At 44.0% G+C, this 23,125-nt stretch overlaps 2 protein-coding genes across 6 annotated transcripts in view; one reads left to right on the forward strand and one right to left on the reverse strand.

Annotated features, from left to right (window-relative positions):
* The first annotated feature begins 849 nt into the window (after positions 1-849).
* PRELID3A (PRELI domain containing 3A) lies at positions 850-15,212 on the forward strand. 3 transcript variants are annotated; one of them, XR_012623056.1, is made up of 7 exons: positions 850-1,008; positions 3,628-3,796; positions 4,187-4,276; positions 5,058-5,128; positions 5,223-5,325; positions 7,120-7,232; positions 10,795-15,212. XR_012623056.1 is itself a non-coding variant. In XM_074822317.1 (7 exons), exons 1-6 carry the CDS (start codon positions 977-979, stop codon positions 7,171-7,173), a joined length of 519 nt encoding a protein of 172 aa, XP_074678418.1. In that variant the 5' UTR covers positions 850-976; the 3' UTR covers positions 7,174-7,208; positions 10,795-15,212. The 3 variants fall into 3 exon arrangements, 2 of the variants coding, with proteins under 2 accessions (XP_074678418.1, XP_074678414.1); XM_074822317.1 differs by having other exon boundaries at positions 7,120-7,208; XM_074822313.1 differs by lacking the exon at positions 7,120-7,232.
* A 633-nt stretch (positions 15,213-15,845) lies between these two features.
* Positions 15,846-23,125, reverse strand: part of SPIRE1 (spire type actin nucleation factor 1) — a 134,499-nt gene continuing 127,219 nt past the window's right edge. For all 3 annotated transcript variants that reach the window (XM_074822290.1, XM_074822300.1, XM_074822280.1), the window contains one exon: positions 15,846-22,476. In XM_074822290.1, the coding sequence (XP_074678391.1) occupies positions 22,224-22,476 (253 nt within the window). In that variant the 3' untranslated portion in view covers positions 15,846-22,223. The remainder of the gene's footprint in view (positions 22,477-23,125) is intronic.

Consider the following 23,125-nt stretch of genomic DNA (forward strand, 5'->3'; position numbering starts at 1 on the left):
CCACCCACAACGTCTGACCTCATCACGCCATCACGTTCATGTCCTCTACGTCCGAAGGACCCTCCTAGCCCCGCCCCCTCGTGGAGACCCCGCCCCTTAGCGGCGGCCCAACGTCACGCCAACCGTCTGGGTTTGGCTGGCCCCGCCCCGGGCTGAGGGCGGTGGCTGTTACGGCGGGCGGCGGCTCGGAACGGGAGGGGAGGTGGGGCTGGCCGGGCCGGGCCGGCGTCTCTGCTGAGTCAAGGCCGGCGGGTGGCGCGGCGGAGCCCAGCCTGGCCCAGGCGGTGCCGCTAGGGAGGGCGGGCTTCCCCGCTGCCGCGGGCGGGGCAGGGGCTGCGGGAGGGCCCCGGCGTTGTCCATTAACGCGCGTGGTGCCGGTTTGTCCTGCGGTAACGTTCAACAAAGCCTGGTAGAAAATAAGAAAACTTGTCTCCTTCTTTTTCTTTATGTAACGCGTTTTATATCGAGGTGTACACTATAAAATTTTGTGCAAAGGCCTTTAGGTCCATGAAGGCGTCCAGCATCCTCCTCCTTTCACTCCTCGGTGTAGCGACACTGCGTACCGCACCCGCACCGCCAGCAGCAGAGCTCCCGCGCGCGTCACTCGCAGAGGCCCGCGCGCTCACAGCGGGGCCATCCGCTCCCTCCGGTAACGCACAGCTGCCTCCTCGGGCCCCGCGTTTCCAAGAGCGACCCAACGCCTGCGGCCCCCCGGCACGCGGGCTGCCGGGGCCGGGGCCGCGCCTGCGCGGTACCGCCGCTCGGCACCCGCGGGGGGGCGGAGCGAGGCGGTGACGAAGCGCGTGACGCGGGGGCCGGGTGGGCACGCCCAGTGCCGGCGCGCGGGGCTCCGCCCCTTCCCCCGCGGCAGCTCGCGCGGGCCGGCCGGCCGGTGTGTGACTGTCAGACGCCGCCGCGCCGGGGCCGCCGCCGTCCGCCTTCCCCCGCCGTCCCTGAGGAGAGACCGCGGGCGGCCATGAAGATCTGGAGTTCGGAGCACGTGTTCGGGTGAGGGGCCGGGCCGGGAGGGCTGAGGGGCGGCCAGCCCCCCGCGCCCGGCGGCCGTTGAACGGCGGGCCGCCGCTCCAGCGCCGCACCGGGCTGGGACGGGCCCTGCGGGGGAAGCGGGGCCCTGGCAGGGTGCGGGCGGAACTAGGAAATGCCGCGGGCGCGGCCGGAGGAGGGAGGCTGGCAGCCGTGGTGGCTCCTGACCGGTTATACCGGCACCAGGGCTCGGCCGGCAGCCGGGGAGGGGGAAGGGGGGGCGCCGGCTTCTGGCGGCGTTCGATCCTCCGGTGAATGGGGTGGGCTGGGGACGGTCCCCGGCGGTGCGCCAGCGCTGCCCCCGCCGCCCAGCTTTCATCGCCTGAAGCTTTTTCCTGCGTGGTCGGACCCCGTGCGAGGGCTTCTCCCACCTCCTGCCGCTCGCGGCGGGAAATACCATTCCAACAGGCAGTGGTAGAGCTGGCCCGGCAGTGTAATTGCTTGATAAAGCTGCGGGTATTTAAGGAAAAATAACTTTCACACTACAAAAACAAAAAAAATATCCCAAACTACTAACATACTTGATGATATATTCCAAGAGGTATGGACAGAATGTATCTTACCTTAGCCGTCAGATACTCTCGCAGAGATGCCTAGCAGACAGCCATTGAGTGATAGCTGAGTAAGTTTTCTTACCGTCAGTCCTTTCCTGCATTGAACGTGTTTTGAACGTGTCGTGGTCATCCAATTCCACTTTTGTGTAAGGAGGGAACAATAGGCAAAAGTACCAACAGGTATGTAACAAGCTATGCCAGGGAGCTGATGTGGAGGATGGCAGCAGCTCTAGTGCAGAGCTTAAAATGCCACCAGTAACTCATCTGCTACAGGTCTCTTAAAAATCTCGAAACCTGAAGAGCACTGGGGGTGATAGTACTTAAAATGTTTCCAAAATATCCCAGATGTGCAGTTTTACACTTCTTTAATTACTTTTACACAACTGAATTCATTACACTGACATAGGTATTAGGTGTTTAACATCAGTCTGGTGTAAGTAAACTAGCTTCTAATATGAAATGACAGGCAGAGGCTAGTAAAGGCTGCTTGTGTATGGCACAACTTCTGAGTTTGAGATGAATATCTGGGAAGTACAATCGATTTTTATTTGGCATTTTCTCAACGAGATCCGTATTGGAACACCCCCATATTACAGTGTGCAGGTGTAGATAGTTCAGTTCAGGGGTTAATAAAACCTTGTTGTGCCTTATCAGATCTTTGACTCTTAAAATCCCTCAAGGACACTTAACAGAAATTTGACCTTTTCAGTTTGTGTATCTTCTGTTGATTATGATGTATAGTCTCTGAAGATAAGAAGGAATGGTCCTCCAGCTCTCCTGATGTAGGAATTGAGGGCTTTATTGTTCCTTCTTGCACCAATAAAGCTGAAAAACCTTTTCTTACTCTTCTTGCTGGAAAAAGAACTTATTTTTCCAAGCTTCTGTTTGCTCTGGCGGTGGTGTACTGTTGATACCCTTGTGTACTGGTCTATTTTAAGACCAAAATTAGTGTTCATAAAAATCAAATCCATTTAGGGCCCTTAAGTGCAGCTCCTATGCACAAGTTGGCACCCTTAAAGCCTTGTTAAGTAAGGTATCAATAGTTGAATTTTTGAAAGTACCTTTAAAGGTTACAAACCTTTCGTTCCACATCTATCAGTTACTCTGAATACAGAAATCATTGCTTAGGGACAGAATTTCTGTATTGGGTCAAGTCCATGATTTCTCTAGCCTCTTCTGTTTCAGAAGAAGATACATGAAGTCCCACACCAAGAGCTATGTGGACAGCCTGTCCTCCAGTACCGGGGCTGCTCTGATCCCAGGAGTCTGAGGTTATCAAAACTGGTTTCACAAAACCAGTTCCGTATTGGGAAGAGTATCCGTAAATGTAACTCATGCTACCAAGCTGCTGGAATCAGTAGTACAGGTGCAGACTTATGGCAGTGAGCTGATCTGGTTTCTGAAAATCTGTTTCTTTATTTTGAACTTCCTGATTTTTTTTTTTAGTTGAATTAAATTTCAGTTTGCTTTTTTGCTATAGGAAGAAACAGAAGCTAATGGTGTTTTCTTTGATTTATTTGGTGTTTATTCTTACTTGGTATATTTATTCTATAATTCTAAATTAGAGAAGAATTTATGTTGGAGTAGACTTCTGGAGGTCATCTAATCCAGCCCCCTTCCCAAAGCTAACTTAAATGTTATGTCAGGTTGCTTTTCCGGTTGGGTTTTGAAATGGATCAAGATTCAACAACCTCTGTGGACAGCTACCCTGTCATTGTGGTGTTTTTGCATAGCTAATTGGAATGTCACTTGTAGCAATTCGTGACTATTGCCCCTTGCCCTTGTTTCTGTTAGTCTTGGGTTAATAATTCCTTTCTTCATGCTAGGGAAAGGAATTTTTTTTTTTCTGTTTCTGTATCAATACTTTCCTATTGCCTTTCCAAGCATCACTGAATTCTGAAGGGACTTTTGGGAGCTACGAAGTTGAGCAGCACATGCCATATTACGCAAGCTAGATCCCTCGTTTAGTGTTGCCTGAATACTTGCAATTAAATACAAAATACTTACAAGTATTGTCTCCTTTTTACAGACACCCCTGGGATACGGTGATCAAAGCTGCTATGAGAAAGTACCCCAACCCAATGAATCCGTGTGTGGTAGGAGTAGATGTCCTTGACAGAAGCCTTGATAACCAGGGGAGGTTGCATAGTCACCGTCTTCTCAGCACGGAGTGGGGATTGCCAAGTATCGTAAAAGCGGTACACTTTTATAGTCTTCATCGTTTATTAAGGGTGCATTTTTGTGTTATCATCTGAATTGGAGCTGAATTCAAAGTAAAAGCTTAATTTATAGGAAATATCATCCACAAATATCACATAAGCTGTAATTAGCATATGTAATAGTGAGAATATGTTGTGGGCTTTAATATGCCTATAGTGTGTCTATGTCTATACGTGCCTTCCAGACTGGTCTGTGTCATGCTATATGATGGATACAACCTACCAGGGTGTAGTCTTACCACTGTGCTCTGATATCCATTAACTACTTCGTATTTATTTGGGGTCACTAAGGCCTTGATGTTAATGCATTTCAGGTTTTTTATTTAAGTTTTGGTACTTTTAAACATTTTTTTATTTCTTCACTTTCAGATTTTAGGAACAAGTAGAACTCTGACTTACATTGAGGAACATTCTGTGGTAGATCCAGTGAAAAAAAAGATGGAGCTTTGCTCAACTAATGTGAGTGGTAGCTTAAGAGGTTTCGGGTAATTAGTTCTGGAGATTAGATGTTTTGCTCTTAACATTTAGGTTAGAAATGTGTTTGCATCTTCCATCAGGAGGTGGCAATTTCTGTGTCTTAGTTGGCATCTTAGCTCTTTTTTTTCCCCCTCCTTCTTCTTCCCACAAATAGGGAGCGTTAAATAGTTTGGGATCAAACATCTGTGAATGTAAGAATATTTCTCAGAATGCATGTAAAATAGTTTGACTTTTAGATAAATAACATGTTCTACATTACACTGTCATTTACAACAAAAGTTTTAATTTGAAATGCCTTTTTTCACAAAATGTAAATGAAGAATTATGCTCTAATTTGGTATCCTGGGAACTTGTAGCTATCAGATTTAAAGTGGCGTTGTCTGTAGGAGAGCCTTGTGTCTGTACAAGAGGCACTGTCTTTCCTGAGTATTATATTTCTGTACACTCCCAATAGTGTTATGGTGGTCTTGGTCTTGAAGAGCCTCTCGGAATCTCATGCCATAAATCAGAGAAGACTCAACATTCAGAGAAAATAAATGAAAAGCTGTTTGTACTTTGTACTGTGAATAGGAACTTAGCTTGATATAATTAGATCTAGGATAGGAGAAGATGCATCACCCTTTTAGGTCTTTTTACTGACTGTGTTCCGGGTTTTATATTCTGTGTACACTGCTTTGTTGCTCTGCTATTGAGTAGTGCTGTTGATAAGAGGAGAATGAAAGGCGGGAAGTGAGGATTTCAGCTCTTTTTTTTCCTTTGTAAGATTACTCTCACAAACTTGGTGTCTGTTGATGAGAGACTGGTTTACACGCCTCATCCTGAAAACCCTGAAAAGTAAGTAAGGATATTTGTGTGCTTCTTTGTGTATAGGAGACATTATGTTAGTCCAGTTCAGTTTAGGTATTAACTTTTCTTTATTCTCTTACAGAACTGTGCTAACTCAAGAAGCAATTATTACTGTTAAAGGCATTAGTTTGAGCAGTTACCTGGAAAGCTTAATGGCAAGCACAATATCTTCTAATGCCAGAAAGGTACATCTTTATTCTGTTTTCTCCCTCTCTCTCCCCACCCCTTCCTTTCTTTTTGTTGAAATAGTAATTGTCAATCACGCATGCTGAATACTGTATTTAATTTCACTAAACTTTGTGCACAGAGTTTCAACTGATTTTTTTTGTAGGACCTTGGCAAGTAGAATATAATTTCCCAAAGTATGAAGAAGTCTCACCACTAAATCTCTGTGTTTCAACCAGAAGTGCACAGCAGAACAAACTTACTTCTATGAGTGTGCTAGTTACATATCACACATACATATTAGCTGGTTTTGTTTGGTTTTTTTTTTCCAAAGCACCTTTTTAAACACTAACCTCCAATTTTCAGGTGTTAGTGCTAGTAGTGAATATAGCTTCCTTTTCAGCCTTTATAATCTGGATTCAGCAGTTAATGCTAGCATATTTTTTGTGCTGCTTTGTCAGTTGTTCCAGTTCCTGTCCATTATTGAGCTGCCTCCTTGCCTTTGACTGAACGTAATGTAGTGTAAGCAGAGGCATATTCTTTGAAGAGGTGAAACTGTGCTGGCTTTCGTAGGTAACACTACACCGACTCCTCTGTCTTGTGCTTGCTTTTTCTACTTGGCTTGCAGCCATGGAGCTGCACTTCAGCACAGGCAGAGCTACAGGAGTGCTTATTCTTGGGCACTTTGTCCTATCCTTCTTTGAGGAGGGTGGGGAAGAGAAGGGGTTGCTAGAGTCTCTGCCTAACAGCAAGATGAGTGCACCTGAAATTTCAGTTTGTGCTCTGCATTGTTGGAGATGTTCAGCACAGTGGGAATCTGGCCCAGGTAACTCCTACTCTGCCAGAGAGTCTGTGCTTTGGCTGGCCCTTTGTCCTTGTGAGAGATGTTGCTTGACCAAGGCGGTGTAAGCCAACTTGGTAGGAGGTATTGACCAACTAGATCAGAGAGGAGAAAATCTCCTTTTCCTTCCTTCTATGTGCTTTTCCAAAAATGAGAGGAAAACAGGTTAAAATCAGGGAATGAGGAAGGAGTGATGGGTAACTTCCAGACACTGAGGAGTAACTTTAACTAGCTGAGCGCTCTCTGTGTTGGTTTGAAAGTCATAAATGGAATGTATTTCAGATAAATTACAATTCTGTTCGGATCCAATTTCCATTTAAAAGCCTGTATGGGGCATATATTCTTGAAAGAGGAGTCCAAACTCTGGCTTACAACCAAACTTCGGGCAGACTCAGAGGTAGCAAAGCACTAGCGAGTTGGAATGGCCAGATCAACTAGGCACACTTGAAAGCGCTGGCTGAATTCCTCTCACGGCGTCTGTCACATTTGCATGTCTCTACTGAACTCAGAGAGTGTAAATATTTCTTGGTACCTGTTCAGGTGCTGCCTGTGTGAGCTCGATTTCTTTTAAAGATCGGTCTTCTGTTCTGCCATTTTCAAGGAACACACTGGCTCACAAGCTTCCTGCAAATAAAAACCACTTTGTCCTGTGTGCCTCACTGAGGAGTCTCATTAGAGATGTTGAACTTGGCAGGAATTTGTGCTTGCTGTTACCAGTCCTTTCTTTGCTAGCCAGTAACCTACTCTGCTATTACTAGCTCTTCTCACATGCTGTGCTGTGCCTCAGTGTTCTTAGCACCCCACTTAAACTTCATGAAAGTTGCTGAAAAATGTTTTGTTGTTCTGAAGAAATAGGAAGTAAGTATTGAGATTTTGCTCTGAGGTAGAAGTGGCAGATGATGCGTTATTATTTGTAATGATGATGGAGAAAATCATTTGCCATATCTTGTAAATCTTTTCTGTGTTACTCCAGGGGTGGGATGCTATTGAGTGGATAATTCAAAATTCTGAAAGCGCTCTAAGCTAGCAGTTCTCCACATCTACAGTTTGTACTAACTAGTGGTAATGCCAGCATTCTTCTTCTTGGTACAGCATTTCAGCTTTCTAGCAAATATGTGCATGGATTGTTGTCATGTGAATTTCATGAATTAACCTGCATGTATGTTTTATATACATTGCATACAGGAATGGCAAACATGTTCATTACACTGCAGTTGTAGAGAGTGAGAGTAGGTCCGATCTAGACTGGATCAGTTAACCCCTGCTTATGCCACTGGACAGCCAACCTGCTGCAGCCATGTCTTGTGCCACACAGCCTTGCTTATGGTCTGGAGGTGGAACAATGACTGCAGATAACTAGGCACGCGGATGAGTCCCTCCAGCAAGTGTCTGATCTGGTCCTAGTTTCTGTGACTTCAGTATGTAAAACTGGAACCTGAATAAATTAATGAATTGGTTAGTGACTGGAATTGGCATTATAAAAATGAAACAGAATTGTATTCTTAGGGTGTAAAATTGATTTCTTGAAACAGGTTGCCTAACAGGGGTAATCTTTTGCATAGTGAAATTGTATTCATTTTTCTTATGCCTGAAGAATATTGTTGCCCTTCTGTGAACTTCTGTGGAAATCTGTACAAAGCTTGAAGCTGTCAGAATGCCAGACTGTCCGTGTTTTTCATTGGTCTCGTAGTTATATTCATTTCGGTAGTGACGTGTCCCTTAAGCGATGTGACTATGAAAAAAATCTGACTTCAAGGTTGAGAGAACGGAGTGTACTTGCCTCTATGAAGCCTCTGTGCAGACTGTTTTCCTTCCACTAGTCAGTGTAGCCTGTCTCTGTCATTCCTGTATTGGCTTATGCTTCAACTAATAAGATTCCTTAAAAAAAGAAAAAATTCCTTATGCTGCTTCTCCTACTTAAGAATGTAGGGTTTTTTACACTGCTTACTTTGAGATCAGTGTATGCCATGAGTGTTTGCTTTTAGTTCTCATTCCACTAAGCTTTTATGGCTGTTTTTCTGGAAAACATCAACTACAAAGGCTCAGCATTTATCAGTCACTTAAGCTCTACCAACAAATCTTCACATGCAGCGTTTGGTCTGCCAAACACATCATACTGCTAACATATGCAATAAAGACTAATATAATATGCATGCTTGGTTATGAATGTGCTTGCTTAATGACTTACTACAGATTTTGTTGTACCGTATGAAACTTTATAGATCAATCCTCTGTCAGATTTTTTTTTTTTTGTTGTAACTGGGTAGTTCTACAGTACAGGCTTTGCATCTTGTTGAGATTTGTAACTTAATTTCCCATGCAGAATATTCTTGAAATCTTCCTTGCCAATATCACTAGTTTATTCTTAGCTGCAAATTACAGCATATAGCATATGCAGGTCTATGGAAACATGCAGACCTATGTAGTCTCAAAAGCTTAAGGAAGTACCTTGGTGCTCCAGTTGGATGCTGTGGCTTTTTAAAAAATGTTATTTAATCTTGTCAACATATATATCAACTAAAACACTATGACCTGGTTGTTTCATAGCCAGGGCCTGTAAAGAATCTCTGTTTTCGTACTGAGTGTTATCTACGTCAAAGGTGTTTGACTTCCTGACAGGTCGTCTTTGCGTGATTAGACAAATAAAACATCTAAGCTGTTGCTGTCTTACTCAGTTCTCTGTGCCTGTGTCACCTAAGAGAGGACATTCTAACCTGACTTTTAAATATCCAAATGCGTACTTCCTGAAAGATGATTCCCCCTCTCTCCCCCCACTTTGTTCCTTACAGAGCTCTCCACCGCTAGGCTGATTCAAGGCTAGTTACAATTTGTTGCTATGCACTAGCCTACTCCTGTCTGGGTGCTTTTATCCAAGCTTTGCTGGTGTTCCCAGGTCTTGCACAGGATGTAGAGACGGTGGAAGTTATCACCTGCTGAAGCATGGTCGATTTGGTGCTCAAATGGAAGGAACTCAGAAGTTAGATCATATTCTACGGATTTTTTTTCAGCAACCCATACTTAAACTGGACAATTTAAATCATGTTTTCTTGATTATTTTTGGTATTTTTTAAAGGCATATCTTGAACTAAGTTAACTTAAAGATTCTTGAGGTAATTCTGGATAGAGCTGAATCCCCCTTTCTGAGCTCTGGCCAAGAGTTGAACACTTTGTTGGGATACGTGGATAATTTTTCTCAGGTTAAGGACTGGCTGCCAGTGCAGACATAGCAATTACTGTTTATTCTGTCAGTCCCTGTAATATGAAAAACCTGAAGAGAAACAGAGTCAGCCCTTCACTGAACTTAGTGAGGGTCTTGAGATAAATATGCTCTTATTCATACTAAAACTTTATTTCTTTTAATAGGTTACACTTTGCAACCTGGAGCTGAGCCTTTAATATTATTCCAGGGGTTCTAGCCTCCAAAAAATTCTTCAAGAGTATGGGGGCGGGTGGGTGGGGGGGGTGTTGGCCTTTTTTTTCTTTCTTTTTTTATGTTTAAAGTTTTCACAGAATCACAGAATTCTGTAATTCTGTGTGTAGGACTGTCCTCCCCCTTTCCTTCAGTCTCTGCAGAGGCCTTGAACACTGACACTGGCTCCCCTGAAGTTTGGGTTCAGACCCTTTATCTCCAGAACTCCTCAAGACTTGGCCAGAGCCATGTGGCTCCCAGTTACTGCTCTCCACTGTTTGTACTTCTTAGTAGCGTAATAGAGGTGAATGTCTCTTGGCTTCTCTTTAAGTGAAAAAAGACCAGGTGTTTTGCTGGTCTGATCCCATCTGCTTGTTTTGGCAAAAGCTGTCATTCTGAGATTGTGGAGCTCTAAAATCTTGCACTTTTGTTTACTTAAAGTGCCCCTCTTTATTTTCTTGGCTTGATTGTGCAGCTGACTGCGTGCTCATCTCGTGGTCATTGGAGTGCAGCTGCTACAGGGTCTTCTTCAGGTAAAAGGTTTTTGACACGCTTATTTTTCTGGATTCCCCAGCTCTTACTAAAGCATTGGCTGTCAATGCCCAGCTTTGAGGCACTCCCATTCTGAGAACTGAACAGAGAAAGACCATGTCTTGATATAAAATGTGCGACTGTACTCTCTCAATTCGTCTTGTTTTATATGCTGAAAAGTTGATGTGCGTGAGTATAGAATTCAGTGCAAGTCCATCTCTGGATTCCTGCTAGGTATCAAACCAGTTAGTTGCTACTTCAAATAGTACTTGGAAGACTATCTTTCTTTGTTCTGGATCTTCTCAAAAACTGTCCATATAACTTGGTTAATGGATCTGAGAACAGAATCTAGACTTTGCCATAGATTTGCTGATATTCTTTGGGTGGTGGGAGCAGCAAACTGTAAAAACAGCAATACTCTTACATAAGGGAACTTGACTGCTGAATCAGGCTTTTTGCCTAGGCACGCTACTGGGAGCTCACACCAATATTGCATTTACTTCTTGCTTATGGGTTAAGCACACGCCCTTGCAGTGAAGTTTCCATAAGAAGATGCTAAGAAATTATCCATATAATCTGGTATCGAGCTACGCAGGGCATGAAATTAATTTTAAACTTAGTCTTGTGTCTGACAGAGGAAAAACTATAGAAACGCGAGCAGTGGTGGTGTATCTGTTCTGATCCTAAACTCCGGTGTTTTCCTGGCAGGGTCGGGATGCCCTGGAGTGGGTGATCAGCAAACTAAACACAGAATTGGAGGAGCTGAAGTCAACGCGTGAGGGCATGAAACCAGCCATGGCAGCAGCATCAACAGAAAAATAAAACCAAAAATACCAAGTAACTGACAGAAGAGTTTTATCCTGCAGACGGCTTTGTAGATCTCCCTTCCAAGGCTGATCTGCAGAAGTTTTATATATTTATAAGAATATTGGATCAGCGGAAAAGTAACCTCATCCATCATCTCCACAGCAGCTCCTGTTGCCTACTGAAGATTAAATTGACCTCCTGCACATGCTCTTTTCATTTAAACCATTTGTTTTTAACACTGGAAACAAAACATTTAGCACATTTAAAAATGCCTAAATGTGCCTTTTATAACAAAGAGAGTATGTTATATTTACACCATCTTGTTTTTTCGAACTCAAACTTGAAAAGAATGCATGTGTGATATTAAGGGTTTTCCATGTGAACGTTTGTTCTGTGAAAGGCCAATAGGTACTAGAGCACTGGATTTTGTCTGTTTTGTAATCTAAGAGTGTTTTATGACCATTTAAAGGGAACTACAGGAGTCAGAACATGATACTGTAGCATTAGATATCTATCTAGAGGATCATCCCAAAAAGCTAAAACTTGTGTGGTACTAACTTTTCATATGTTGTTTAAATGTGCTGCCTGAACATGACACACTGATACTTTACCTCTTAGATGTTTGTATCCAAACAAAGATAAAGTTTCTATTGATGTTAATAGCCTAATACAGTTTTTTGGTGGGGAGAAAGGTATAATTTATTTTCATATTTATTAACTTGCCCTAGTTTCTCCCCTTCCAATGGGGAGGGGAGTAGTAATTCCTGGAAGGTGCTGGAAAATACTTCTCTTATTTATCTCCAAGAAGGATACTTGTAGGCTACTCGAATGAAGAGACTGTGCTGTTCCACTGGTTCTTGCTCTTCACATCGTGTCTTAACTGAGGGAGAGAATGAAGCCACAATCAGAAGAGTTGAAATGTGAAATAAGCAGGAAATTTGAAATCCAAATGGTAAGGTTTTGTGAACATGTACTTTTCATGCCCTGAATGGAGAAAACAAGATTACAAGAGGAACAAATGGACTCTCCTTCTTGAGTGCTTTCTACTGACAACCAGTGTAACTGAATTTTTTCAGCACTTTTCCACGTTGGTACAAAATGGTTTTAGGATCATTTTAAATGCTTCTCATTATCTGGAAAAATACTCCAGTAACTACAGAAATTGCTTTCTATAAAACACGCATAAATATATACTGGTAACAGTCCTAGCCTTGTCTGAAGTTCACAGAATATTCATATTTGGTCCAGGTGTAGTATACATTTCTTAGACAGCCCTGTTAGGGCATTTTAACTTATTTTTGGTGTGCACGCAAAGCGAAATAAATGTTGCAAGGATGTTTACTTGTTCAAGTGGCAAGCATGTGTCTAGGAAGCTGTTAAGAGCATGAGTAACTTCTGAAAAACTAGAAGAGTAAAGTGTTGGTCACTGTTTTGATCTGGTAATTTTAAAGTGTCTGTAGCTTAAGGGAAATTTCAGCCTTCGTATTCTGGTTAGTTTGAAAGTGAACATTAATTTGGGTGTAACTATAGTCTTACTAAATTATATGATCCTAATGAATAAACTTAATTTAAAAATATATATATATATTAGTCGAAAGCAATTAAATGAGTAGCTAATATTTACATTGCTCTTTTTATATGGACCTAAAGCCTTTCTTATTTGGAACAGAAACTTAGAGCTTAAAGTCTGATAGCAGCTCCTTTCAGGAAGATTCACTGGAGAGCTTTGGTGCAGGTCAGTTGTGCTTCTCAGAGGAGTGATGCCGCATCCTGGATAAAGAATGCAGAAGATGTTCTAGCTCCTGGTGGTGTCCTGCTAGGAAGGGGAGAGCAGCTCTGGCAGAGCTCTGCAAACGAAAGGGAAAGATGAGTAAGTGCATGCATGTGTGGAAACCTGTACTACAGCATTTCCATACGAGCCTACTGGAGATGATGAAAACATAACTGGTGGGGGCGGGGGGATAGAAAAGTCTTTGGAGAGGTTTATGTATTGCTTCAGTTTGGAAAAAGAATTGTCTAAAGCTGCTGCTTGCATCAGGTTTGAAATAATTGTGTAGTGTTGACTTAAAGCCGACTGACTTGTGGATAGCACCTTCCAGCACTGGCTGGTGTCCCAGAAAAGACACCCCCGGCTCCTGTATTCTGTCAGGGCCGAACTCCTCTGCTGCACCTTAGGGTCAGCACCAGTTATGCATCAATTTTCTGGATTACTTTGAACTTTGTTCCTTCTTCCAGAAACAAATCCTTATCTGCTGGTGTTGCAGCATCTCCTTTCTGTTTCATTCCCCACCGGTTTTGGGCTGCTTCCTCTCCACGTTCCATGCTGCTTGTGAACTCTATGGCTAGGTGCTCAGGTTTCCAGTCTGTGTGCTGCTCCACTTGCTGCGGATCAGCAGCTTGCCTGCTTGTGCTCAGTCCTCTTCTGCTTTTCTCTAGGCTAAATGGGAGTGGGGAAGCTTTGGGTAAGAAAAAAGACTAATTTCTTCCAGAGGCCATTTCCATCACCCAGCTGCCTTTCCACTGTCGGACAGTGCTGCTGCTTCTCACCTTCTTTGGGGTAGGTGACACTCCTGCACCTCTGGGCTTAGTGATCTTCCTGTGGTTGGTCGTTTTGCCAGTGTGTACAAAGGATCTTGCAGGCAGTGGTCACAGTGGGACCAGTGTTTAGCAGATGAAGTGATTCATAATTTCCCGGAACTTTCCTGGACACTTTCACTCTTTTCCTTTCTGCCCATCTCATTTGCATACGGGGCTTCCACCCTTCTCCTCCCTTGACCATGTGACTCTTCTCCATGGGATCTGTAGCTCTGTGTTCCGCCCTGCTGTGTGTAACCCTGCTTTTGAAGCACCCCGTTTCCCACTCCAGGTCTGTCACTGTTAAGAGTCTGAGCTGACCCTTGGGGCAAAACAACCCTACCTTTAGAGTTGCTTATCTTGTTCCTTCCCTATGGAAACTCCCCATCTTTTCTTTAATTAATGGAAATGGCTAAATATAATTTCTAAAGTCAGCTTTATGTCACAGGCATTGAATGAGGTGTCTGTTAAAGACAAAAAGCCACATGTGAGGGCAAGCATTAGGCTGCTTGCAGGAGCAGGGCAGGGTGTAGCTTTTTTTTGATTGATATAGAAACAGCCACGTACGTAGGAGGAAAATAATTTCTAAAGAAGAAACGGCATTAAGTCAACACTCATTAACTTGGAAGGCTCTTGAAGTGCTGGGGACCAAGCAGAAGAAAGCTCAGCATTTGTAACCATGCTGATTAATGGGTAGCAAGTGCCATTTTGAATAAGAATTCTGCGCTTTGAGAGTTGGAAATAGAATTAAAGTAGAGTTTTGTGTGTTGGGGAGGAAGGTTGTTTGCTGCTACTGCTGCTCTTCAAGCCACCGAGGCTTGCAGTTGGGTGTTTCTGAGCCATTAGGTTGCAGTTCATGGGAAAGTGGGAGATGTGTGTGTAGGGAGGTGGTTTGGTTTTAAGGATTTAGTGCCAGTGTATCAGGTCTCCAGCCTGGTTAGGAGCATGGCTGCTCAGCCTGCCCGGTAACTCCAGCTGCACGGCACACGCCTGCTGCGGAAGGCTGAAGCTGGGCAGAGCTGGTTCCCGGCTGCGGGGGAAGCAGTGAGGGAAGATAGCAGCGGTGGTTCCCAGAGCGTGGCAAAGTGGGCAGGTAAGCTCTTGGCCCTGGAGGATCTCAAGATGTTGAAGATACCGAACTGGACGTAAACTCTGGTTTCTGGTTGATGTCTATTTTTTTGTGCTAGTGCAGACAGGCTCATGTTAGCAACAAAAGGCATTAACTTAAAACAGTGTAATCAAATGGTCTTGTGTGTAATGGGTTTTGTGTAGACTATCCCTTTTTTTTTTTCTTCTCTTTTTTTTTATTGACTTGCCCTTGTGCCAGTGCGAGTCCTCCATGCTCCCCCATACTTCTTTTCCCCCATCAGGTCAGCAGGCACAAGGCGGGGAAGGGTCATATTTGTTGGGAAAACGGGCAATCCTAGCGTCAGTTGCAGTATTCTTGACAGACTTGCATAATGCAAGTAAAGGCACTGAACTGCAGCGCTAAGCATGTATTGATGGATAGCACATAGCAGGCATTGATGCATCTGACGATGTAATAAAGTAGCACTGGGTAGGATCACCAGTGACAGTCCTTGATGTGACACTTCTCATTTAACTCCTCAGGTGGAGCAGTGAGTAACACCGTTCCTATTCTTGCATCTTCCTAGATTGTAAGCTGTGAAGGGCAGGACTCTGTAAAGTGTCTGTGTACACTGTGGTGCTATCTTAAATAAATGACATCCTAAGTTTAAAAAAAACCACTTCTGGGTGTAACTGCTGTCATATAAAATGGGCTGTTGGTTTTCAAAGAAGGCTGCATAAAAATTATTCGCGTTAGTCTGTGCTGGGTAAGGAGCAGGACCCGGTACCAGGCTCCCTGGAACGCACTGTGAGCCACACGCAGTACTGGTAGAAAGCTCTGCAGGGCTCCTCTGTGCCTCAACTGGTAACTCCAGCGGGCGCTGGCAGCTGCTTCATTCTGCAGTAAAACAGAAGGAGTCATCTACAACTACTAGCTGTGACTTGCAAACAAGACCTTATTTATCTAATAAATGATGTTCTTACCCCACCAACACTGCTTGACACCAGTCAGAATCATGCAGGTTAGGGGCTGGCCTTTTAATCACAGCTCCAGGAAGTGGGTCATGCTTTTGCTATGAATTTGTTCGATGAAAAGGCATTTTTGTGAAGCACAAGTCCTGTCCTCTTAATTTTTCCACAGCTGAGGTGACTGAGGTATGATTTTCATTTCGTTGGAAGGCAAGTGAAATCATCAGTAAGGGCTCTGCCTGACCAAGCAAATGTGGAACATGCCCGTACCAGCTATGCTGTGTAAGAAATGATGCTCGCCCTCCTTACAGTTAGCTCAAGAAATGAAGAGCAACGCAATGTCATTTTAAAGAACTTTTTATTAGTAACGCATAAACAAGGAATTGCATTTCAGTACCACGTAACATGAGAACAAGCAGAAGACAATTCTATTGCCTTTCTCTGTTAGAGCTGATGCCCCGGGTGTACCTGAAGCCGCGCAGATGGTACATGTGCAGTGACAGCACAGAAGCAGGAGAAGTTCAAAGGAGAAGGGTTTGTGCTTTGGGCCTGTTAATGTCCAAAAAGTGCATCTCCTGTTTGGGATTTTTTTTTTTTTCTTTATTAAAAGAGGGGGGGTTGGGGAAGGGGAACCAGCTTTAACAGAAATACAGCTCAAATACACTCCTCATTGTATCTTCATTTTGCTTTCTAATTCACAGGTAATGTAACCACCAGCCCTTCAATAGGAACGTGCCCATCTTAAATGTCTCAGCCGAAGCTGGGCCTTGGCCTCTACCTGCCCTGTAAGCTGGGCCATGAGAATGCAGCCTCTCTCTATATACGCGTCAACTTAACCGGTGCTTATTTCCACCAGTCTTTGGAAGCCAACTTCCTGCAGAAGTTGCACCAACTCAGGCCCACGTCCTTTATTTCTAGATTTAGCAGCTCCTGAAATCCAGTTTAACCATCCCACACTGCAATGTTTGGCCTACAGCCTGTCCTGCAAAAGCTGAAGCACTGCTGGCTCCCATGGCTGAGCATTGACCTGACTGGTTAGAGAAACGCCAGGAGGACCCATAGCTTAATGTAAACGCTACAACTGCATGGGAAGCACCAAGAATGTATTTTTTCATACTGGATGCTCACCTTCTTGCACTTGCAGGGGTTTTTTTTAATCAGTTGGTTAATAAACCAGGTCTTTTCCAGCTGTGACTATACATTAAATAGCCTGGCACCTTGAAAGACTTATCTGCTTAAAAATGTATTTTTTTATTAGCTACAGAAAGGCCTGTTCCACATGGCTTCCTCTAGAACTGTTCTACAAAAACTGTCTTGATGCCCGTTGCAGACGGCAGCGGCTTCTGTTGTTATTTCAGGAGAGAGGGCCCCGGCTCCCTGCGTACCCGACACAGTGCAGCCAGGCACTGCCACTGCCGAACAGCCCGGCCCGAGGAGAAATGGGAAGGTTACCGAATTGCAGCTCAGTGCAAATAAACAGGCAAAGCTACCGCCACATAAAATTTGCTGTGTCTATTTGATAACTATTTAGCTCCAGCTCCCAATTATGCCCTATGACACTTGTTGAGTGTGGACTACCATGGTAGAATTCATTCACAAAGCTTTGCTTGTCAGTGTTGTAAAGTTTCAACTATCTGGAATTCAGTGCTGCTGGAAGTGGCGCTAATTGTTTTCAAGTACTGAAAGCTGATGGAAACTTGCAGTGCAGGATCCTGTCAGCTCAGACACTGAGCCCTCACCTCTCTGGCAGCAGCTCTCAAAATTCTTTAAGGTGTTGTAACCACATTGTAGTCCCTGTTTTTGCAGAAGGGGACCCTGGGGCAGGGAAAGGCTCACAGATTGCACCAGGTCAACTAAGCAGCAAGAGCAGCTCCAGAATTGTACAATGTCAAGCCGAGAGCGCAGGGAGGGCAGTGGGCTCCCTTTGCTTTGGGCTGCCGGAGCCTGTGGGTGCTGCTCAGTGCCTGCCCTGGCCCACGGGAGCTGGCACCAGCTCTCCCAGCAGGAGGGACTGCAGCACTGGACTCGACTGAGCTGCCACAGGGACAACGCTCATGAACTTGCGCTTACGTGTCAGGAAAAGGGTTCTGTGTCTTTGTGTATCACGTCAGACTGAGCTAATGCCCCTCTCGTGGTTCTTCTACCAGGAAATTCTGGTGAGTAGTAATTTCAGGTACCCAAAAAACTCTGAAACAACAGTAGTAAAAATCAGACAGAAACAACAAAACAGATCTTTATAGATGGAATCAATATTCGTAAACATTCTCAGATTGGCCTTAAGATACATACATACATACAAAAGAAGAAATAAACTAGAGCAGCTCCAAGTTACCAACATGGAAATACTATAAAATTTTATGGTAACATTAACATAATCCATATGCTGTAGCACCAGAGCGTACAGTCGCAGCACCTTTCCCTCATGCCTGTGTGCTGTGACTGTTTCACAGATGAGACTGAGCTCGTAAGAAACATTCCTAAAAGATGTACAGAGCTGCTGGATGAGGTAAAGCATGAAGGTAGCCAGCAGGAGTCTGAAGTTGGAGCTTTTAAATTAGTTTTAACCTACAGAGCATGCAGCCAGTAACTACCCCTGGAAGCTGATGCTGAACTTGCCTGGGGAAAAAGGGGAGCTTGAAATAAAGGAGAGGACAACATAATAGTGGTGATAAAAATGTTCTTTCCACTTCTGGTTTAAAAACTAAAAACAATCAAAAAACCTCTCCAAGAGACTGCCAACATCTCTCTCCCAAAGATGAGGGATGGAGATTTCCCAAAGCCTGTACTACATGCAGGACAAGCGCGCCTCAGCTACAGACCATCAGTGGTGGAAGCAGCAACACCCGGTTGGTAACAGAGGAAGGTGGATGGAAATGCTGACTAGGAGCTAATCACATCACTGGGGTTACACAAGCGGTTTTATTGCTATTCTAAGAGTACTTCGACATGTTTCCATCCCTTCATGCAGTGCAGCCACTGTTCAGCTGTTATTCAATCATTTTCATTAACAATTCTTTGCCAAAAGAAACATCTGACTGATCTTACAAAACTATAAAAGCATGAAAAAAAGGAGACACACAGAACCTTTAAATCAGCTTCCACATGAATAATTAACACAGACAAGGGCTGTAACGGAATGGCATTTTATTTTCACCAGGTAACACCCTTCCCTGTATAAAGGAAGTAATGGGGAAAGGGAAAAAACCCACCAAACCCCCAAAGCACTACTGTCACCAGGATCATTTAAAAGGTGAGGTTTGAGAGCTGTAGCAGAGGCCCGCTCACTTCCTCCATCGCTGCTGTGAGGCAAAGCTGGTTTTGAATTCTCCACAACCAGGTTCACTTACAAAACAACAAGACTGATGCTGCCAGTGGCATTTTTAACTCCTTGGGTCTCCTACGATATATTTAAACAGAGCTTGGGCACATTAATAAAGCTAAAAAAAAATTAAAATATTTTTAAAATTCATGGAAGGGAGCTCACTGTGCGAGTCCCACATTCTTTTCAGCAGTAATTCACTCTAAAATGCTTATGGAGTGCAAACTGTATTAGGGGGCTGAAAGCGTTAACTCTAATAAAGATAATAACCAACACACATATAAATAAGACTCATTTCCTTTTTAAAACATCCTGGGAAAATCAATTCCCATTGCATGACTGATGGAGACTTCCTAAATATTAATAAATATATTACACATATTTACAAGCTTCTGATTTCATCCTCTGACGCCAATGCGAAGTTCAAACTGTAAATAGGACACGCTGGGCAGCACCGCGGGGTGCGCAGGCAAATGGCTGCAGTGGATTTGGGATGCTAGCGCAAGCGGCGAGATGGAAAGCTAAAAATAGCCCACTCCGCAGAGAGCCAGGCAACCAGCGAGATGAGCTCCTTCAGGCTTTGTGTGACAAACCAACCCGCTGCTTTTTCTTCTGCAGAATGAAATGCCAGGATAATGTAGAGCAACTGTGCCAGAGAGGAAGGGATGGGAGGGAAGGGGAGAGTCAGCCCTTCGCACCACGTTTTCTGGAGCCTGCCACAGCGTGTGTCAGCAGCCTGGAGAGTTTTTCCCAGGTAAAAAGGGAGGTTATTCAGGCCCTGCCTCATGGCAGCTCTGCGTGAACAACACAGAGTGGTTTGTACAACCACCACGTTGTTGTCAGTGTTTGTGCCTTGCCCGGCCCTGAGCCAAGGGCTGCCGGGCATCCCGGGAAGGCAAAGGCCGGATGGCGAGGCTCTGCCGCTTCCCTCAGCCGCCCCGGGCACTGCCAAGGCGGAGGGGGGCACAGCTGGGCCGTGAGGGACTCATTTCCCTTCGCACACTCAGAATTTACTTAGTCCTTGATCCTGCCTGCTCTGCAACATCCTAAATCCCTCTCAAAGGGGAAATAAACATGCTGGATACCCTGCACCTCAGTGGCTTGAGGATGCCAGGGAAGAGGACTGCGAGCAGAGGACTGAGTGATTGTAACGTGTGGCTGGGGCATTTCCAGGAGAAAACGATAACAACAACAGGGGAGATGCAAAGTGAGATTTCCTGTGTTCCTTTCAATCTAGTTTTCCCGATGCACTGTGCAGCAAACACACGGCCTGGTTTTGGCACAGAAACAAGAAAAAGTGCTGATGTGACTTGAGATCAGGCAACTCTTCCAGCAACAGGAGACCTTTCAAATCAGCCTGTCTGTGCCGCTCACCCCCTGCAGTCCTACATCCTCATCTCACGCCAGTACGCCAGGTGCTTTAACATACAAGACACTTTTCCAGAGGTACCCCGAGGAGAGGGCCATGACAGCTGACCTTACACGGGACAGCTATGAGGGAGTTAGCCTTGAGCCCTGCTTTTCCTGCTTGCATTGGTTCAGAAAAATTAAAAACATTATTTCAACAAACCCTGCGTATGCAAAAATTATCATTTTCCAAGGGGGTGTTTAAAGAAAAATAAGGATGGATGAGTCCCTGGGAAGGTTTAAGAAGACTTTTGCCTGTGCTTTTCAAATCAACTTAGAGGATATGAGTGGCTGCTCCGAAGGCTGCAATGTAACATGCAAATACATTTTGAAGGGGAAACCTTCTTCCCCTGGGCAGCAGGAGGCAGCCCACAGTGGGACTGGAGCCCAGCGACCGTGGGGGAGACAACCACCCCTGGCACCCCACGGCCCCCACACCGTGCCTTACCAGGACAGTCTGCCTTCTCTTGGGCTCTTCAATGCACGAGATTTGGGCAAGAGAATTTGTTTTGATTAATACATCTTTAAAATCATGTTACAGAAATCTAGTCCCAGCTACTTTGGAGCAGTTCTGAGGTATCTCTCATTAATCCGAAGTATAGAAATGTTAATAAATAGATCTGAAACTCTTCTGCTATGTCATTCTATAATACACTGCTATATAGATATTAAATATGCCTCAGGGTATTAAAAAAATTATGAAAAAGTTACAGTAGTTGATTTTCAAGTATCATTAACTTGGCTATGTTAGCTTGTTTTTAAACACCAAAATGATCTGGCCCCAAATTATTGACTAAACTCTGGCTATGCCTGAATTTAAAAAAAAGAATTTTGAATTTAAAAAAAGTGCAAAAAAGCATAAGATGTCAGTTAACATTGTAACATTGTTGGAACTTCTAAACAACTAGTCTAGCACTCTTTCATGAGTGAATTAAAAATGGAAAAAGAATGAAAAAAGATTAAAGAAAAAAAGAGAGATTGCTCCCAATCTGAGACAGCACTGTCCCAAATTTCAGCAGAACATGAATTTTTACAGCCAAGTTATAAACCCCAGAAAAAATGGGGTTATCAGTGGATATGCTGTCAGACATAACTATAGCAGTATTTGTGTGCTCCATTATAATACAAATGTACACCTTACCCACCATTTTCTCTGAGTAACCACGAGAACAACTTTATAGGTATTCAGTTAAAATTAGAAGCCTCCCTTATTTCCCATCCTCCCCGTAAACTGTACAACTCTGTCTACTACTAAAATTCACTGCTACTAGTAGTCATCATCATACATTCAAGATAGAAAGTAAACTACTAAAACCTGCTCAGGAGACACTTAGAAGTACACTAAGGCTTAAAAAGTACAGCAGCTCAGGGGAGTGGCCAACCACACGGGTGAAGAGCTTTGTCGTGTGTTTTGCCCCAGGACACAGATTTGTAGAGTCCTGTGCTGAACCCTGATCTCAGAGCAACCGAAACAGTTCAAAGATAGTTTTGACCACAGCTGCTCACACTCAGTGTCTGGTGTGGGATACAACCCTCTGCTGTTTCAACTAGGACGTGAGCATTACTAGGGTGGTAATGCCAATATGACTTACTGTTTGCTACTGCGCTAACACTGACACTTGGTTAGATTTGGTTCTCCATTAAACATAGTTTTCAGCTCATCTCCTGAAACATGATTCAAAGCATGATTAAAAAAAGATTGAAAGCAAGAAAAGGCTTTCTAGTTTTAACACACACATACAAAAGAGGCAACAATTTCAAACTATTGATTTTCTTCCAGTGCGAACAGCTGACCCGTTGCGTATCATTCTGCACAGATCTAAACATCACGTTCTGTGTCTCTGCGAACCATCGGAGTAGGAAATCCTGTGATCTAATGCAAATTCAAGCCAGTCAAGTGAAAACGAAGCAACGGAATGGTAATCCAGTTTCAGTGACCTTGCCTGTGGATGATGACCTCATGAAGACGAAAGCAAAGAAAAAGGCACAAGGCTCAGATCTCATTGATAGTCCTTTCAGACGGGCAGTATTCAGAGGTTCCCGGCGACGACATGTAGAAGGACTGCGTTTTCCTTTTTAACCTGGCTCGCTTGTTGGCCAGAGATAGGCTGCGCCGGCTTGAATTGATGATTTCTGAAATAAACTTCTTGCAGTCCACACACACCTCCATCGTGCTCCAGTCCTCCATCAATTCTTTGGGAAACTCTTCATGTGACTTATCCACAGATTTGGACCTTGAGGTCAACCTGAAAGGCAAAAGAGCAGGACCTGTCACATTGTTTAGCAGCACGGCAGTGGGCCCAAGGGATCCCTTCAGGAAACAGCACATTGGAACGGTCTGGATATAAATCTTCCTTTCTCCTGTCCCAGAAATGACACCAAGAGACCAAACACCAGAGAGGGCAGCTTCTGCCTGGTTCGGCAAGACTGCAGCGTCACTGACTGAGGGCTTGTGTAACACTTACCTTGGCAAAAACAACCTGACTAATAACTATAAATAGATGATGTGTTTGACTAATTTGACACAGCATCATAGCACTAGTGATTAATGCAGAGGGTTTATACTGTAGATCCCCTCAAAAAGGAGCATTTCTTTTATATTTAATTTCTCAGATTAGCTTTGACAATCATCTGTGTATAAGATATAACACCAGTAGATAACTTCATAACACCAAAGTGAAAAAAACTAGTGAAAATTAGAATTAGAAAAATTAAGGGGGAAAAAAGATAAATCTGTGCAAGACATCATTGAATTCCCATTCAGTGCGTGATTCTAGCCCGTGAGATTTATCTCTGGAGAGTCTATTCACACCAGAAAAAAGACACGCTAAGGATATTTTTGCAGAGGTGCTACAGAAATACAGTTATCCCAGACTCATATAATTTTTCACCTGT

Source organism: Strix aluco, chromosome 1 (assembly GCF_031877795.1).
Source record: "Strix aluco isolate bStrAlu1 chromosome 1, bStrAlu1.hap1, whole genome shotgun sequence".
In the NCBI taxonomy this organism is placed as follows: Eukaryota; Metazoa; Chordata; class Aves; order Strigiformes; family Strigidae; genus Strix; species Strix aluco.

Coding starts and splice junctions, on each gene's coding strand:
- PRELID3A (XM_074822313.1), top strand. CDS start 977: ATGAAGATCTGGAGTTCGGAGCACGTGTTCGG. Junction 1,009..3,627: donor AGTTCGGAGCACGTGTTCGG/GTGAGGGGCCGG, acceptor TCCTTTTTACAG/ACACCCCTGGGATACGGTGA. Junction 4,277..5,057: donor TGGAGCTTTGCTCAACTAAT/GTGAGTGGTAGC, acceptor TTCCTTTGTAAG/ATTACTCTCACAAACTTGGT.